This window comes from Epinephelus moara, chromosome 18 (genome assembly GCF_006386435.1).
Source record: "Epinephelus moara isolate mb chromosome 18, YSFRI_EMoa_1.0, whole genome shotgun sequence".
Classification (NCBI taxonomy): domain Eukaryota; kingdom Metazoa; phylum Chordata; class Actinopteri; order Perciformes; family Serranidae; genus Epinephelus; species Epinephelus moara.
In genome coordinates this window covers 26,538,615-26,557,734 of record NC_065523.1, presented here as the reverse complement: position 1 = coordinate 26,557,734, position 19,120 = coordinate 26,538,615, and the positions used below count along the sequence as shown (strand labels likewise).

Sequence of the window (19,120 nt, the reverse complement as noted above, 5' to 3'; positions counted from 1 at the left end):
TCATTGAGCCACATAATTATCATCTGATCCTTTTGAAATGTTTCGCTTTCAAAGGGTAACTAGAAGACATTCACTCCATACTCCACTGGCATAAACCTAATCATTTCCCAACCTGGTCATCACCAAGAAACAATTACAGTAATGTGAAACATATAGCTGTGCCCGTATGTGCCGTTAACCTTTTCATAAGTGGCTCTACAGCCACAGCATGTCAAAGGGCTGCTTCACAGTATAACATCACCGTTATTGGTAAAGTGTAAAGCCTGCAGAGTAGATAAAGCATATTGGGATTTTAATATATTCACCATAAAACACACCCACATAAATGTATGTCCATCAAATGTATGTCCAGAAGTGCACCAGGCTTTGTAGTGGCCAAACACTATAATTACACCATCATGTGATGCCCAAAAAGACTTATATGACTTAAGAGACGTCTGTAAATTAGTGGATACGTTTTTTTGAGTGTGACAACCCCCACGAAATGATTTGTTTTAATCCATTCAGTCAGAGAACATTTTGAGAGACCAGAGGAGCCACATGATTAAATCATTTTATCCCCTTTCAAGTTAATGGAGCGCTAGGCTTGGTTGGGCAGTATTTAATTTTTCAGACCTTCATACCTGCCTGAAATTTCACTGAGGTATTCTTGACAGCAGGTTCACTACTTTCCACAAGCTCTCTTAGCTTTTTCAAACTAATGAATACACAATAGAAACTTGCAAAGTGTTGAAAAAAGAAACAGTCTCACATCTGTTTACCTCATTAAACTGTACACCTTTTGAAGTCTTCTGAATTCACAGAGCTGACACTGGCTTAATTGACCCTTTGCTAAGCCCCGCCCCCCTTAGTTACTGTTGCCACGTCTGTCAAGCTTTCGCTCCTAGCATAAGAAATATGGAGTTTTCAGCGATATCAGTGAGAGATATTCCAAAGGAAATAACATCAAATTTCTGGAAAAACTGTTCAAAGATATCAGAGAGAAGCCGACAGAAAGGTCTTCAATATGCATGTGAGAGCTACATTCACAATATCATCTGCTGGCGGACTATAAATCCTCCTTGGGGCAGACAAAGGGAGAGCAGCTAGCACACAAAGCTAGCGTTAGCAAATGTTAGTTAGCATCTTAACTTGGAACAAACGTAGGTGTTTTTATTGATCTTTGCTGGATTCAGCTGTTCGTGTGGTCTTCCACACCGTTTTAGCCATATCTTCCTTGGGTCTTGGGCTTGGGGAAGGGGAAAAATTCAACACCACCTTTGACACTTTTTGGGTATCAGGTGTCGGACTTGAAGGTAAGGTTACCGTATGCACGCCGCTTTGGCATATTAGCTTCTGCTGAAAGCTTCATGGAGCTCTCAGTTGCTACACACTGTTGCTAACGTAGGATTGGACAGTGACTGATTAAGGGAGAGGCTTAGCGAAGGGTCAATTGCCTTATTAAGTCACACTTCATTCAAACTCGACAGAAACAAAATAAAACTCCCCCAATAGTCGTGGTTATTCTTGTTGCTCTTCTCTTCCAACAATCAAAACAGTCGAAATAAACCCTGAATTAACTGAGTTAGATGTAGAAAACATGTTGTTTTTACCCCGTGGTCTCTTTGTACATCTATGATGTTCACACCCTTCCAGTGTTTTCCCTAGGTTTTTGGAAGGCTTATGTCAGCTTATGGCTGATGTCATTTTCATGCCAGCGAGGGAGCGATCAACTAAAGCCATAAAAATACAGAGAAATCTTAAGTCAAATAATCACACATTCACTAGAGAGACATAGTTTAAAAGTTAATAAAAAGAAAAATGAAAATCTACAAAGGGAGGGAGACAGCATCGCTGAATTCTCACTGAGAACTCACTACAACATTACAACACTACATTGTTTTCATACAGAGATGCGACGCAGCAATGTTTTGACACTATAATGGCAGGGAAAACCCTGCCTGGGTGTACACATGTGTGCTCAGATACACAGTGTACATACTAGAAAAACAGGTGTTCCTGGTTGCTATAGGAACATCCGCAGCTCACATTAGAAGTCTGTTTGATGATGAAGTAGCCTTCTATGTGTGCAGGCATTTCCAATTGACCCACACAGCCGCCTGGTTTTCCTGAGAAACAAGAGAGGAAGAGTTTCCTCAAGGACGCAATTAAAACAAATAATTGTCAACCCGCATTAAGTCATGTTAATTAAAATATTCACACACCTTAAATGAGTTTCTGAAAATCTAGTGAACAGCTGTTAAAAGTGGGGCAGAGATGACGTAGAGAGTTCAGCGCTTCAACATGGCAAAGGAACATCATCTAACACACCAGATGGTCTGAGTACGTGTGTATTTTTGTGTTACTGCCTCTTCTGTATTTTTATACCCACATAGAAAGTAGGCAGGTACACACACCACCAGAAAACCAGACATTCCTCTCCCTTGAGTGACACAAAATCACTGTCAAATATCTTTAAGAAACACACGATCACAGGACAGCTTTCCATCAAGTGGACCTGGGCCTGTTTTCCAAGTGAAATCACAAACATCTTCAACTTTGCAAACATGTGAACAACGAGTTGGAGAGTTATTTAAACAAGCTTTAACATTAAAACGTTTTTAACCACGCATACAAGGGGAACAAAAGCCCTCTCATCTACTGAAACATGAGGTTATAATACCATTCCTCGCACTGTATGTCCTTGTTTTTGTATTTTCACTTGAACGTTCTGTCACAATATTTGTTATGATTTTATTGCGTATTTTTTCCTGCCTGGTGTCTGTGACTCAATGTTCCTGGGCGGCTACGCGGGCAAAAGCAACAAATACCCTCTTTACTGTTATTTAATTGCGGTGATGTGACTTTTCCAAGAGCTGCGTTCAATTTTTCTTGTTTATTTTGCTCATCACAATATAATCCAAATCATTCTGTGCTTATGAGGTGAAGTCTGGTGTTTAAAGCACATGCGTTCACTCACAATTGCTTTGTATTCACGCACACGTGCACATACACAGTGTACGTTAGCTATTGTGGGCCCAGAGGTCATGGTCATGCTCTTATAGTGCCTGTAAAGATCATGTGAGTGAGTCTGTTCTGTGTGTGTGTGTGTGTGTGTGTGTGTGTGTTTAAGAGGGTGTCGTAAAACCTTTTTGCAGCTGTCATGACGTAAGCCTATTGTACGTATTTGTTTCTCGCATTCACTTTAGCTGACTTTCTACAGTTACTCTGTCTTCTTAAACGTCATGAATATGATCATGTTACCATTACCAGGGTAAGGTAAGGTAAACCTGATATTTTCAGCTAGATTCTCCTGGATAAAGCCAGTTTCCTGGTTATGTGCTGTACATGCACAACTGGATTTCTAACTGACCTGACAACTGACAGCTGAGCAGGTTAGCGAGAGGAGATCATTTCATGTGGTGATGCATTCTTGTTGTAGAGGCTAAGCCAATGCTTTTACCCACCGGAATGATTTCAGTTGACGTGCTGATTGTTACTAGGGATGTTCCTGGCGACTAATTTCCCTGTCTACTAAACGAAGATTCAAAATGAAGACACGGTGTATTCAGGCTCAGCATATTCAATTAACATCCTGAAGCTTTTACCTTCAACAAAGTTAAATGGAAGCATATCTTGGTCAGTGTTGTGATGAGCTGCGTTATCTTCTCAGACCTGAGACTAACACCGCTAGCATCAGCAGCCGTCGTTCCATGCAGGTTAACATCCAAATGCTTGAGTTGAATGTGGTTGTGCATTGCTACAGTCGAGTGATTATGCTAGTTTTTTCTGACACAGCCTACATGCTACCTTGTTTTCATTTTCTACACCAAAGTACTGCCGAACCGTGCTTAAATTTCCCGCCGTGCTGTTTTAAAACTCCAGTCTACTCGAGCATTACCATGTGGAGGGGGGACTCCTGTCTGACGGCTCTGTAGCACCCACTAGTGGCAGGCGGCTGCATGACAGTTAAGCGGAATTGTACATGAATAAAACACTAATTGGTTTAAGCGACTAATATTTCTGGTGCTGACCAGCGAGAGGACGGACGTTGAGTCAAACTTGCCAGTTGAACACTCCGTCCATTTATTTTCCATCACAAACTTGTCCATCAAACTCAAACACGGTTCCAATAATACTCAAAACATCCACACGTGTAACTCAATGCGGCAACAAGCTGCTTCAGGGGTCAAAAACAGTTTTTCCTTCCAGGTGGAACACCTGACCAGGCATAGAAAGGTTCCCACCATATATAGTGATAACTGCTAATTACCCTGATACCCAATACAACAAATACACCATACAAAGAAATAATTCATGCATATTCTTGTCCTACACTTGTATGAAAGTACCCTTCATCCATTGTCTGACTAAAACTGGAACTGGCACAAAGTGGCCTGTCAAAGTATGATTACGTCATTTACATTATTCGACAAACATAACCCACTTCCTCTGTGTTCTGTGTTGCTTCTTTTTCCTTTTGAACTGGTAAATGTTTTGCCTATTAATATAATCAGCTATGATTTAATGACTTTAGTGTAACATAACGGATTTTATCTCTCTGTGCCCTTTATTTGACACAAAGATCACTTCGAACAGAGAGTCTCCACACCTTGAGACATGCCACATTACATGCTTTGGATTCAGACTTTAGTCTCATGCCACCAGCTGCCCTTTGTGTCCTGGTCTGTTTGTCAGCTGGTAGAATCAAAGAAGAAGTGAAGTCATGACGCTGTGCTATATTAGCTGTGTGCAGCCTGCCTGTCGAGGCTGTGTCTGTGTGGTGCTACACATTTGTTCATTTACTTAGGTGCTGATGTGGAAAACATGTCACAGTGCAAATCCTGGCGTGATCCATAGACTATAAACTGTGAGAATGTGAAGACTCAGATGTCAAATCATAAAGACGAAACCAAACACAACATGTTTTACGTAACAACAAAAACTTTTTATGTGGTTCACGGATATAAACAATGAGTTTTAGTGAGTGATACTGAATGTAAAATGAACTTTTCTTGGCTTACACAGTGCACCTTTAAAGCGGATAAACAAGTTTTACGTGATTCTTCTTCTCGTAACTTCCCTTCAGTAGATTTCCCCTGTGATTTTTTTGTTTGTTTTTGCCAAGCAACATTTTAGATGATTTTTTTTTTTAGGCATGCGGAAGGTTACTGTAACACAGCCAACTTTTAAACGTCTTATCTTTCTGGAGGACAGAGGCAAGTCACGAGAGCTTTGACAGCGCACTTATGTACAGACTGAAAGACATGTACTTAAAAATTATACTGATTTTCTCAGGAGCAGTTTCCATCTATGCTCAAAGTAAGTATGGCTACTTCCTTATGACTGTTACTGTTGAATCTGTAGAAAAAAAGAAACCAAAATGACACGTTGTTTGTAAAATCTGTTGATGATTTTGTCACCAATATATATTGTATAAACAGGCTTTTATTCTGAGTTGATGTGTGATTGATGCATTTTCCTAGGAAGTCATGAACTTTGTCACAATTATGGCTGCTTTGACTCGAGTGATACTCAACTCTGTGTGACACTGGATGGTGATGATGTCTACTACGCTGACTTTAAAGAAAAGGGTCTTGTTTGGGAAAGCAGAATCCCTTCAATTATCCACGTTCCCTGGGCTTACAAATATGCCGTACATTACAGACAAAGTTGCAGATATGATTTGCTCAGATGGAAACCGGACACGTCTGCTGCAACAAAGACCAAAGGTAAGATACATTCATTGATGTTATGTTGACTGTGTACTTTTGGCAAAGACACTGTATCCATTTAGCACAGGGTTGTTGAGAGACCATTGAACGTACACTAAATTATGTGTTAATTTAACTCTCAGAGACACCAGAAATCCTCATCTACCCCAGAGATGAAGTGATAGAAGGAGAAGAGAATACACTCATCTGCTTCATCAACCATTTCTTCCCTCCCTCCATCGACATAAAGTGGACCAAGAATGGTGTAGAAGTAACAGTGGAAGATCCTTTCAACAAATGCTTACCCAATCCTGATGGGACGTTTCATGTTTTGTCCAACCTGAACTTTGTCCCAAAGGAAGGAGACCTCTATGGCTGCACTGTGGAACATGCGTCGCTGGAGAAGCCTCAGACTCAGTTTTGGGTTGAGAACAAAAATGCTCAATGATGTATAGTATCGTAATATTTTTTGACTGGTCTGATAAAGATGGAATGAATAAATTCTGAAGTCACTTTAAAATTTGGGTTCTCCTGTCTTCCCCAGAAACTGACACAGATGAGACGAACATTGGTCCAGCTGTCTTTTGTGGACTTGGCCTGAGTCTTGGACTTCTTGGAGTTGCTGCAGGAACAATATTTTTTGTGAAAGGAAACAAATATCAGGGCTTCCTTGTGACCCAGTAGTTAAGACCTATGATATATACAGCACTGTTATTTCATCATCCCTGGTTTGTTTCTGGCCATTGACATTTGTTTCATGGTACTTCCACTTTTCTCTGCTCCCTTGTTTCCTGACACCTCTCAACTGTCTACTTTGAGTAAAGGCCAAGATGCCTGCTCAAAAAAAGGAAATGTATGCATATCAGTCAAGCTGAATCACTTTTATATCTGTAATTCATTTGAAGATCACATCTATAATGTGTTATGAGGGCATTTAGAGTAAATTCTAATGCATTTATAATGCTCTATGACTAACACACACCATGCTTCCTGATACACTTAATCAACAGACATAAAACATTAGAGATGTGTCTTATAATGTATTGTAAGTGTCTTATGGATGCTCTTGACTAGTTAAAAAGTAAAGACTGACTGATGGAGCTTATAATGCATTACAAATACCTAAACTCACCTATACACACCTCAACAATCAACTGCAGTTAGGACTCCTAGGATGTTATAACAGTCCATGCAGTATCATAGTTATCATTGTGTGTGTTAAGTAATGCAAAGTACATATTGATGCATCTATAGTAATGCATACCTCATCATAGGGTTCAGTTGTTTATGTTAAGTAAAGCGCGATGCATTTTCATGTATTTAAAACATTTTTTCTGGATTAATCTGGAATTCTGGATTTTCCAACTTGCAAATGTGACCCACATGAGTCATGCAAATCTGTAAAAAAAAAAAATATATATTTTTGAGAAGGGAGTTTGTTCATAGGTGCCGCCTGGCCTGGGCATTCGGGTCTTTTTTTTTTTCAATTTCAATTTTGATTTTTCTGTTTTTTGACGCTCTGATGAGGTACATAAATCTACTTTCAGAATCATCTGATGTAGCTTGTGACCGTCAGTGAAGACGTGTTTCACATGACTATATTTGTATTACATTTTTATTTCGGTTAAGATCTTCTTCCCATTCTTCCCATCATTCATCCCATGTCCGATAATTAATACACAAATACTGCTACTATGTGAGAAGTGTCAAACATATTCTGGAAGATGCAAAGCAATTTAAAAACATAACACATCAACCTGCTTTTCTCAGGGGTATTGTCAAATAATTTGTTGAAATTTGTTAAAGATTTGTCGGTCTGAAATATTGTTAGGCCTTTAATAACAGATTTCTCTTAACCTCATCTTTTTTCTTTGTAATGTCTTGCTTGTGTCTTTCTTTGTTATGTTGCTGTGTTTGCTTTGTTTACTCTAATTTGGATTACAGTTACATAAAACAAACATGGAATAAAAACTGTGATAAGAGGAAGAATACTACTAGTAGTAACAGTACTAGTGTCAGTATCACTTTAATTATGATCATGAATAGGGGGAGTTTCAGCTGAGCAAAGGGGCGGGTGCATTCTTTATTTTGTTGACTTACCAGTGTACTGGTGTTATTTCTCCAGTATCTGTGAACACATATTGCACATCAGAGTAGCTCTGTTCCTGCAGGTTTACTGGAAAACATGCACATTCATAATTTTCTTTTTTGTGTGATTTTGTGCCTTTTCAGTCCAGGTCAGTTACATTACTCTTCTACTTGAATGCATTTGTAAAGTTTTAGTGACTGTTTGATGTTCATACATTTCTCTCCTTTTATTACAGTTTTCTCAGATGAAAATTTTATACAATTCACGTCATGTTGTACGTTCAAGGGTCCAGGTTTGAAAGATATAGAATATATTATAGTAAATCGTTTTAATGAAAAAGTAATGATGCAGTACAACAGCACAAGAGGCAACTGGAAAGGATTCACTCCCTATGCAATTGAAATAACAAACAGTTGGATCCATGATCCCTATGATGCACTAGAGAGAGCGTTTGAAATGAAGATATTGTGTGAAGACAACATAGATGCCGTCCAACAATTAGGTAAGAGCAGTTTTTTTCTTAATATTACTTGATGTACTAAATGAATTTTGTTGTGCTGTGGACAGACTCTTTTCACAGCAGGCAAATTGTCACATGTCAAAGCAGGAAAAGCAGAGTTACTGTCAGGACCCTCATGTTGTGCATGCTCACTCGCTGACATGGCCTACTATGACACTTAATGGAATAGAGCCATTGTTCAATATTATTTACACCTTTTCTTCTTGCTTAGACGAGTCAAAATGCCTGCCATGAAAAGGGTGTGTTTCATGTGTGTTTTAGAATATTCAGAATACAACACTACCAGGATATTTTACCCATGGCATCGTGTCGTTCCAGTGTGTGATTTTAAACAGTGCGCAGGCATTGCAGAAGCAAAAGAGCCGTGACGAGCTGACATGTAANACAACTGCAAAACCATGGTAATATGTTGGTTGGTGGTTGATCTCATCCTCTGCTCAGATGTTAAGGAGCTCCCAGGCCTCATTGATTTCCCAATTTGCAGGTATTTTTGGCTGCTGTACTTGTTTTTGAGTTAGCTGCTAATTGCTATTAGCTACTTTTTAAATCTCAAAATACACCACTTGTGTGGCCCATGATCCCGTACCACTGGCGGTCCCTTTTATACAGATATTACTACCTCCGATGCTGGTTTAAACATGAGACAACTATGTCCCTCCACTCCATGATTGTACCTTTTCTACAGAACAACGAGGCAGCATAACTGTGTAAAATATCCTGGACATTTTGAGCCGCCTTAAAGAGAAAAGTAAAGGGGGCTAATATTATAATGAATGCTACAAAAGGAATTACCCAGATATGTCTTGTTTTTGATTAAATTTAAATGTCAATATCCACGACTATTCACTTAAAAGTATATGCAATTAAATGTTATCAAAAACATAACTGTGTGTTGTTAAAATTGATATAGTTTACAGAGTAGCATGGTGGATTTTCATGAAAACATAAAACTTGTTTCTCAGGTAATCTCACCTCTGCACCCACCATCAAGATGAATTTAGTGAAGCACCCGTCCATGCTTGTGTGCAGTGCCTACAACTTTTATCCAAAACAAATCCGAATAACGTGGTTGCGGAACGGAGAGGAAGTGACCTCAGCTGTCAGTTTTTCTGAGGTGATGTCTGATGGGGATTGGTACTATCAGGTTCATTCCTACCTGGTGCACACCCCGACTCAAGGAGAAAGAATGACCTGCATGGTCGAACACCTCAGCCTCTCTGAACCAGTGCTTCAGGTCTGGGGTAAGTGAGCCACTGTGATGCAAACTGCACAAAGGCTGAGAAAATAAATGAATAAATGTATAAATGAAAGTGTCTTTCTGTCCACCATTTTAGACCCTCACCTTCCAGTGACAGAACGGATCGAAATCGGTATGGGAGTGTTTGCTCTGATGCTTGGTTTTGTTATTCTGATCTCTGGATTCATCTACTACAAGAAAAAGTCTGCGGCACACTTTACTTTTTGCCAAGGTGAGGGCATTAGTTATGGAATTAATTGATTGTAAATGTGATTAATTTTGGTGTAGTGTTATACATTTGCAGCTGTGATAAATAGTTGTTCTTAACCTCATGTTAACAGGACGAGTGTCCATTCCTGTGGAAGACCTCCCTGCAGCTGAAGCTACATAACAGTAGGCCTACTGTTGGGACATACCATCCAAGAATGAATATGACACTGAAAAATTATATTGGACAGTTGCAATTCTGTGTATCTCAAGTTTTAGTTCAGCCATTCTTGTCATGGTCACTCTTTTATAATGGATGCGGTGATGGGCAGCGCTTTGCAGCTTGTGCATAAAGACCACTGAACAGTGTAAATCAGATGGCACACATATGTTTATGTTAGCAGCAGCAGCAGCTAAAACCAAATGCACTATGTGTGGTCGTGGTTTTATTCCTGCTTGCAGTGTGGTAGTGGGCACTAACTAGTGAAAGCCAGCAACAGCATGAGCAATAACAGGTATGGAAATAGTAAAACTAACATGTATTTATTGCTGTATGTTAATGTTCTGAACTGTATGAACAGTCACAAAATAAAGAAGGTCTGAAAACAGCTTATTTTCAGATGTCCTTCCTTCCTGTTAAAATAAGAGCAGACATACTCATTTGCACCATGGTGATTGGAACATGTGAGGTCGCAGTTTAATTTCAGGCCTGTAGCTCACAGCTACATGATGACACAATTATCTATTCCACCTTGGGGAACAAAGTTAAATATTATACATTTACAAATAATGATAACGATAAGAGTGAATAAGATGGAGTCTTTCCTGGCTGACATTGGGCGAGAGGCGGGGTACACCCTGGACAGGTCACCAGACTATCACCGGGCTGACACATAGAGACAGACAACCATTCACGCTCACATTCACACCTACGGGGGATTTAGAGTCACCAAATAACCTGCATATCTTTGGATTGTTGGAGTACCCAGATAAAGCCCACACTGACATGAGGAGAACATGCGAACTCCATACAGAGGGGCTCCCCCACCCCAGGTTTCGAACCAGAAAAACCTTTTGCTGAGAGGCGACAATCATAACCACTGCACCACCATGCACACATGCACATATGATAATAAATAGAAAATATTCAATAATAAATAGAAAATGCATTTGATATATTTAAAAAGTTGTCAAGACAACACAACAATAACAATACTAATGATCATATACTAAAATTACATTTTGAATGATTGTACCAAAATATCAAAATAGACAGTTTTCTCTGCCTGTCAAATAAATGAACTATGATTCGAAAGTATGAGGATGAAGAGATGTGTAAGAATGAGGAAAAAAACAAGTTGACCCAGAATGAACTTTCCCCTGTCGTTTCAGAATGAGTTATAGTGGTTGTGGTGATTTTGTCTCTGTATGTTGTCAGTGTTAATTTACTGTCTTGTCCGCATTTATACAGTATAATTCTGCCTTTCCTTTCTGCCAACTTGTAAGCAGTTAGGTATGTAGGTAGATAATTAGGTAGGTAGGTCGCGTAGGTAAGTAGGTAGGCAGGCACACTCTCAGAGATAAAGGTGCTAAATAGCACTATATAAGGTTCTTCAGCTTGTCCCCAATAGAAGAATCGTTTTTGGTTTCTTGTTGAACTTTTATAAACGTTCCACCTTCAACTTTTATAGTGGGTTCTACCTACCCTTTAATATTCTAAAGGTTTCATCAAGATCCATCCAGGGAAGCTCTAAAAGTAGTGATTGACTACATTTCCCATGATCTCTCTCCCGCTATTCATGGTTTTAGTTTAATAGGTTAGGCCAGGGCCAGAGATCTACGTCCAGTAGCCGTTAGCCCAGTTCAGCCCGAAGATTTGCAACAGATGAAATTGTTTTAGAACGTTGTAGCAGTGTGAACTGGCTGGCCTGAGTTTGACTCAAGCCGACTGATGGTGTCACCTGCAACTCAGCTGGTCAAATTGCCGGTGGCTGGCTTTAGAACGTCACCTGTCTCAACAACCAATCAGCTTGTAGGGAAGTCCGCTGGTCAAGTCAACACGACCACAGATGGACAGCCTGAAAAGCTGAATGAGCTGAAATCAGAACGGAGGTACAAAGAGTTGTTGCACAGAGATGATACACCGTCTCATCAAGGTGCATTGGTCTGAACCGCCAGGTTTTCAGAACGTTGCAAGTAGTTGCCTGTTTCAGCTCGTCTAGTCACAAACCTTTGGTCTGAACTGGGCTTTAGGCTTGAAGTGCTTAAAGGGCTGGGGCAGATGTGGTCCAGCGCAACCCACAACACCCATGGTTCACAATCAGGTACATTAGGGTTGGGAACCAAATTTGAACAACACACAAAATGCCAAGTACCAGGTACTCCTTAAACAAAAAGCATTTTGGCAAACCATGTGGTATTGTATGCTATGAAATGATGGTAAAGATATCAACTATGGTAGAACACACTTAAAATAAACTGATTAAGTAGTAGTATTACATACATCTACATTTAAAAATGCCATTTCAAACATGAATCAACATCTGAGTACTTAGGGGTGAGGATCGTCGAAGAACTCTTTCTTCCTAAAAGGGTTCTTAATGGAATCTTTAGTTTACAAAAACCCTTATTTCTCAGAGTGTATTTCAAACATCCAATGCAGTTGTACACAGGAAGTTAACCACAAAGAACAACAGAGCTACAACAGCACACTGACACAGACTTCACAACACCATGTCCTTCAACATTATTCTTATTGTCTTGGGAGCTATTTGTACCTGTGCACAAAGTAAGTATAGCTTGTTTCATTGTTCCTTTGCAGTTTCTAGAGTAGTTTGTCCTATATCTCATCTCTGCTTCATCGTTGGTGGAATTTTTTTTTAAATCTTTGCATGCTACAGTTATATATATTTAAAAATATTCACAGACAGGTGTTGCTGGATTGATGTGTTGAGTTTACATTTTTTTTCCTAGGAAGTCATAAACTTTGTCACACCTATGGATGCTACGACTCCAGTGATACTCAACTCTGTATGACGCTGGATGGTGATGAAGTCTACTATGCGAACTTTACCGAAGAAGATGTCATTTGGGATAGCAGAATCCCAGTCGCTCTCCATGTTTCGAAGGCGTACGAATTTGCAGTGTATTACAGATCTCTATGCAAAGGCAATTTGGCGGCTTGGAAAAATGACGAGTCAATTTCAGCAGCGACCACAGGTACGTAATGTTGATATTTTATCTAATTTGTCTACAGCTTTGTTCTTACAAAAGTATGCAAAAGTAAAGTACGTAAGCTTATATCTTAATTTAAACTTCAGAAACGCCAGAAGTCATCATCTACCCCAGAGATGAAGTGGTTATAGAGGAAGAGAATACTCTCTTTTGCTTCGTCAACCATTTCTTCCCTCCCATCATCAACATAAAGTGGACCAGGAATGATACAGAAATGAAAATGGAAGATCCTTTCATCAAATGCATACCCAATCCTGATGGGACGTTTTATGTGCTGTCCACACTGGCCTTTATCCCAAAGGACGGAGACATCTACGGCTGCACTGTGGAACATGCATCACAGGAGCCTCAGACCAAGTTTTGGGGTGAGAATAAAGTAGCTCAATATTGCTAATTTTCAGTCAGTATTTTGGATTTGCCAGTCAAAAACACTAACCTCATGTCTCCTGTCTTCTCCAGAGGTGGATACAAGTGTTGGCACAACAGAGACCAGTGTTGGTCCGGTCATCTACTTTGGACTTGCCTTGAGTTTTGGAATTGTTGGTGTTGCTACAGGGACATTCTTCTTTGTTAAAGGAAGACAGATTGAGTCAAGCTGAAGAAAACCTTTAATTTACTGTGTTCTACTATTAAGCAACGGAAACACACTAATACTTGGGACATTTATTTCATTTTCTCATAATGGCACACCTTAAGGGTTTGTTTGCACAGTATATGAAAAACATTTTATAGTCCTTCTTTACGGAAATACATTTTTATCCCCTGCTTGTTATGACATGGCAGTTTTCACTTACGAAGTTCATGTGGTTAGACCGACAGCTTGCAATAAATATGTCACATTGTCAGTGGTTGCACCAAACTGAAATAAAGTAAAGCATGCCATTGTTTTCTTTACATTGGAGTACAATATGAACGTGAGTTGTGTAACTGTGTAGCATGAGCCGACAGGTTAGGATGGATTCACTGCCAAAAAAAAAGACATTTACAAGTGTATATTTCAGAAAAATAAACTCAAACAAAAACAAGCAAACATGGATGAACTTGGTCATTGTTTGCAAAACAAAGTTATTATTCACAAGCCACGCAGAGTTTTTTTATGTGTTGGAGTTCCCCAGAAGCAAAACAGTTCCTGTTGGCAACATCATTGCCACGAGATGATCATGTAAGTCTCGAGACAAGTTTTAAAGCAAACAATACTTGTTTGTATATAGTCTTGTGTTAGCATTATCACTGTTTTCCTTTATACGTAGATTAAATGTGACATTTGAAGATCACCTCAACCCACAACTCGTGCTCTATTCCAAGGATTTAACGTTTTTAATAATATAAATGAGACAGTAATTGTTGAAGTGAGCATACAGCAGGAGTTTTCACACAGCCAAAGGGCGGTGCCATTCTTTGTCATTGTGCTGGCATTTCAGCGTAGCAGTGTTTATTTCCTTGTACCTGTAAGTTTGTGAATACAGTGTGATAGAGAGACTTTGCTTTGTGGAGTTTTATTCATGTAGAATCATGCACATTCATAATTTTCTTTTTTTGTGTGTGCTTTTCTCTCCTCTCAGTCTGGGTGAGTAACATCACTTTAACTTTTTAATGAATCAGTGAGAGGTCAAGTTCTAGTTATTAAGTTCCGAGATATCATTACAGTCATGACTTTGACATTAATACTTTTCTCTCCTTTTATTACAGTTCATTCAGAGGAGGTTTTCTTGCAGTTTTCTGCATGTTGTACCTTCAAAGGTCCAGGCTTAGAGGATGTTGAGTATGACATCGTGAATCGTGTCAACAACAAAGTATTGATAGAGTACAACAGCACAAGAGGGAACTGGAAAGGATACACACCCTTTGCAATTGAGATGGCAAAAGTTTTTAACACCAATCCCGAGTATGCAATAAGAAGAATTTTCGAAATGAAGGTGCTGTGCATCGACAACAGAGACCTTGTCAAACAAATACGTAAGTATTTTTTCACTTCATTATGCAGCTTTATATGCACTAAAACAAATTAGCAAATTAACCCCCTACAAATGACATTACATACTTAACATTAAGATATGTACTTAGAGGCAAACTGTGCAGGATTTGTCACTCAGTGTGTGTAAACACAACATTCCTCTCCTCCTTGGTTCAGTGAGACTGAGAAAGCAGCAGTGCCCAAGCAAGCTAGAGAGTGAACTAAGAGAGGGAGTGTCATTAATAAGAACAAAACAATGAATCAGTGGAATGAATGTTATTTTCTGACTGTTTCACGCTGGTTATATTTTAACGCACAAATGAACACACCCACACCTCTGCTCAATTCTGCAGTAAGGTGCTGCATTGAAGGATTCTGTGTGAATTCAGCTGCAGACACAGGAGCAAGATGACTGGTTGCTACGTTTTTAAAGTGTCCCGTCCTTGCGCTGCTATTGGCTGGGGGCTAGAAACCACCATCCAAAGGCTGACATCCAGAAACGTCCCGAACAAGCAGAGGGCAGGTTCTCTGCAGATACAGATACAGCCACATATTGCTAGTGGGTCATACATGATGATTAAGAGGGCTTTTGTGTAAATTCACATATTGTTTTTATTTAGAAAAACCTGCATAGCATGCCTTTAAGATAAATTTATGTAGGTTAGGTTTAGGTTTAGGAATAGAAACATGGCGACAGTGTACCTTAAGACAGTGGTTCCCAACTGGTGGGTCACTGTCCAAAAGTGAGTTGGGGGTCCATTCTGATTGGACATCAAGTGACTCGCAAATGTGCTGTTTTCTGCTGTAGAGTGAGTGAATAACAGATAGCTACTTAACAGAGCCAAATGCAAATATGACGCTAAATATTTTAAACTGTGTGGACCTCAAACTAATGACTAAGGACAAATCTGGACCCCGTGGCTGGACCAGCTGGGAACCACTGCCTTAAAGTAACTCAAAGTTCATTTGGTTTCATGTGGTCTCAAATACTGGTAACCAGGGGGAAAGTCCTGTGTTGTTTGACCCATTCATCACAACAACCTGTTTCCTTGCACAGACTATTGGTCTGAGTCTCAAATTAAGTGGGTTTTACACAAATTACTGGTGCACAATTACGTGGGTTGTATACGAACTGTGGTACACTACTTTTTCTAAGTATATGTACGAACCATGCATGAGATCAGCCTGCCTAGCTTAGACTAATGGAGTGTTATTCAACAGTCCTGCAATGAATCCTACCTTCATGAAGGTTATAATGTCCAGTTTTTGTTGAAACTGTTTTAGAGAGGTATTGATTCAACTCTATGATCATTTTTGAGGCTGTAGTTGCTGTTGTGTTTTTTGTGTATGATATATTTTATTTTGTCTACCCCATATATATCCATAGGGACCGGCTAGGAACTAGTGTCACCCCAAATGTATATGCATATGTTCCTTTATGTGTGTGCAGGGGATATGGCGGATTTTAATGAAAACATAAAACTTGTTTTTCAGATAATCTCACCTCTGCACCCACCATCAAGATGAATTCAGTGAAGCACCCGTCCATGCTTGTGTGCAGTGCCTACAACTTTTATCCGAAAGAAATCCGAATGACGTGGTTGCGGAATGGAGAGGAACTGACCTCAGCTGTCAGTTTTTCTGAAGTGATGCCTGATGGGGATTGGTACTATCAGGTTCATTCTTACCTTGTGTACACCCCGACTCGAGGAGAAAAAATTACCTGCGTGGTCGAACACCTCAGCCTCTCTGAACCAGTGCTTCAGGTCTGGGGTAAGTGAGCCACTGTGACGCAAACTGCACAAAGGATAAAAAAATCTAAGATAAAACGTATGGTAAGATGTATGAGAAAACGTTTTTATCTCAATTTTGTAGACCACTCTCTTCCTGCATCAGAGCAGATAAACATTATTGTGGGAACAGTATTGCTGGTACTTGGTTTTGTCTTAATGAGCACTGGATTTGCCTACTACAAGAAAAAGTCTGGTGCACACATGTCTGTCTGCCCAGGTGAGGACATTAGATCAAAGACTTGTCATAGTATTATTAGTCGGTACCATGTTATATATTTGCAATAAATAACTGTTCTTATGTTCATTTTTAACAGGAAGAGTTTTGGTTCCTATGGAGGACCTCCCTACAGCTGCAGCAACTTAGCAGTCAGAACAAACAGAAGTATTGGTTGCACAGTCTGTCCAAGATGGAGTGAATATGAAAATCTGTGTATCTCAAGACATAGTCACTATTGGTTGATGACTAGGGTGGTGTGTGGTGCTTTTTTGCGGATAAACATTGTATGTTAGCTGCAGCAAGAGCTTAAATTGTATAACATACAGTGTGTGTAAAGGCTGGGGTGGTGTAATTACTGCTTTTTGTCTAAATGTGTTAAGACTGAGAAGGGTTCAGTTTAACGTGTGCTGTAGAACAGCAGCTGGTCTAGGTGTGATGTCAGAGCTTCGGCTCCCTGTGCTGCAAGTGCTGTGAAGGGGGATTGTATGTATGCGTATAAACTTTTAATAATTTAACTAATATACAGTGGTGTCAACTTTTTTTACTGTATGAACACTATCATTAAATAAAGCATTTGGTGAAATCTGTTTGTGTAAAGTAGTTGGTGTTGAATGACAAAGATTTTATGAGTCAGTTAGTTGGTCTACGACTTTAATGTTCAGTGAAATCTCGAAAGGATGGCAGAGGAGATACTGTACCTGAGCACCAATACAACTGGTATAGATAAAATAAATAATAATAAAAAAATATATAAATAGATAAATCTAATCTAATCTAAATTGTTGCCTTAGGTAGGCGCAGTTTCACAGCAACTTTAAGACTTTGCAGTGACATATCTCCACAACTTTTGGATAGTGGTGATGCACAGAGGTAAAATACTAATGACTTTGGTGCCTTCTGTGCCACCATGAAGTTTGTGGTTTAAAGTGAAGTTTCTTTACAACTATCTCAATCAGGAGACTCGTTTTGAGAGAAAAGAATATTTATTTACATATGCTCTTAAGTGTGACAAATGTGCGATTAGACCCCATTGTGATTTCATCTGTTCCAGGAGGGTGGTGAAGACGTAGTAGATTAGGGATCCCCCTTATGGTGACTAGAAGCTGGTGGTGGTGATGAGATGAGATGAGATGAGGAGGGAGCTGAGGATCTGGGTGTGAAGAGGGATGGACTTTTGATCAGACTCATTATATGATAATTGGGATCAGTCATTTCCTTTTTTTTCTTCTCAAAATTACACCTAAGGCTGTTGTTAAGAGAACATCCATCTTAACAAGTCATTCAGTCTCCTATTCAGCCTTTTCTTTTGCTAAAACAGGCAACAAATTTGCCAAGTTTACATGTCTTAAACTGGATTCATGCTTCTGCTGAGATAGACATAAACATGCTTGTGAACCTACATAAAGAAGGGCATTATTGGTAACATTACATGTCAAAGGCTCACAGAGGGTCTGACACTGTGACAACCCCCACAAAATGATTTGTTAGCATCTAATATCTGTACTGCGTCTGTAGCAACAGTCTGTTATTCTTAACAGCAGTCTGCTATTCAGAAATAACAGGCTGTAAAGTGCTTTAATTGACCAATCTCAATCAAGTATTCAACAAAGCTGTGTAATAAAGGGTAAATATGTCAATGTTATGTTTATGGCTTGTTGTGCTGCCAGGAAATGAATTAATGCAGGTTTAAACAATTTGAAAATCTACCATAGGCCTGCAGGTGGGTCAGGTTGAACTGAAAGACAGTATAATCAACACAATCTGAGTGAAACTGCAATATTATTTCATATATGGAGATGTACAAGGGTCTAGAAAATCATACATGTCTAATACATACAGGAATAGCAGTCGCAAGATGAGTTATATCAAAGATGATGTCTTTAGTTTACTTTATTTTGTCCATACATTTTAATTACTTACAGCATTACAGTATCATTTGTTGTATATTTCATCTGTATTTAATATAAGTGTCATTATCTTATAGAGTGATCTTGAGAGTGAGGGAGTTCATGACATTCAGACCGCTAACAGAAGAAGAAGAAGGATGAGCTTGCCATATCGCTCAATAATTAAATTTGTTTGGCCAAAACAAAGCTGACAGGCAGTTGAACAGCACACATAAATCTCCCTGCTAGATGAAAAGCATCGCAGCCGAATACCCACTCCAAGGGACCTC

At 39.4% G+C, this 19,120-nt stretch overlaps 3 protein-coding genes across 3 annotated transcripts in view; all 3 read left to right on the top strand.

Moving 5' to 3' along the window:
• The window catches only part of LOC126405172 (cytoplasmic phosphatidylinositol transfer protein 1-like), an 89,906-nt gene that overhangs the window by 15,157 nt on the left and 55,629 nt on the right, over positions 1-19,120 (top strand). The window lies entirely within an intron of this gene.
• On the top strand, positions 7,774-10,324 carry LOC126405162 (rano class II histocompatibility antigen, A beta chain-like). The gene is made up of 5 exons (XM_050068749.1): positions 7,774-7,930; positions 8,018-8,284; positions 9,265-9,543; positions 9,637-9,771; positions 9,881-10,324. Exons 1-5 carry the CDS (start codon positions 7,879-7,881, stop codon positions 9,928-9,930), a joined length of 783 nt encoding a protein of 260 aa, XP_049924706.1. The 5' UTR covers positions 7,774-7,878; the 3' UTR covers positions 9,931-10,324.
• On the top strand, positions 12,507-13,904 carry LOC126405166 (H-2 class II histocompatibility antigen, A-Q alpha chain-like). Its single transcript, XM_050068752.1, has 4 exons — positions 12,507-12,534; positions 12,720-12,965; positions 13,067-13,345; positions 13,440-13,904. Exons 2-4 carry the CDS (start codon positions 12,779-12,781, stop codon positions 13,577-13,579), a joined length of 606 nt encoding a protein of 201 aa, XP_049924709.1. The 5' UTR covers positions 12,507-12,534; positions 12,720-12,778; the 3' UTR covers positions 13,580-13,904.

Excerpts from the sequence above, each read along its gene's own strand:
- LOC126405166 (XM_050068752.1), top strand. The coding sequence starts at position 12,779 with ATGACGCTGGATGGTGATGAAGTCTACTATGCGAACTTTACCGAAGAA. Across the intron at positions 12,966-13,066 it reads AATTTCAGCAGCGACCACAG|AAACGCCAGAAGTCATCATC; the intron begins GTACGTAATGTT and ends TTTAAACTTCAG. Across the intron at positions 13,346-13,439 it reads GCCTCAGACCAAGTTTTGGG|AGGTGGATACAAGTGTTGGC; the intron begins GTGAGAATAAAG and ends TGTCTTCTCCAG.
- LOC126405162 (XM_050068749.1), top strand. The coding sequence starts at position 7,879 with ATGCACATTCATAATTTTCTTTTTTGTGTGATTTTGTGCCTTTTCAGT. Across the intron at positions 7,931-8,017 it reads TTTGTGCCTTTTCAGTCCAG|TTTTCTCAGATGAAAATTTT; the intron begins GTCAGTTACATT and ends CTTTTATTACAG. Across the intron at positions 8,285-9,264 it reads AGATGCCGTCCAACAATTAG|GTAATCTCACCTCTGCACCC; the intron begins GTAAGAGCAGTT and ends CTTGTTTCTCAG.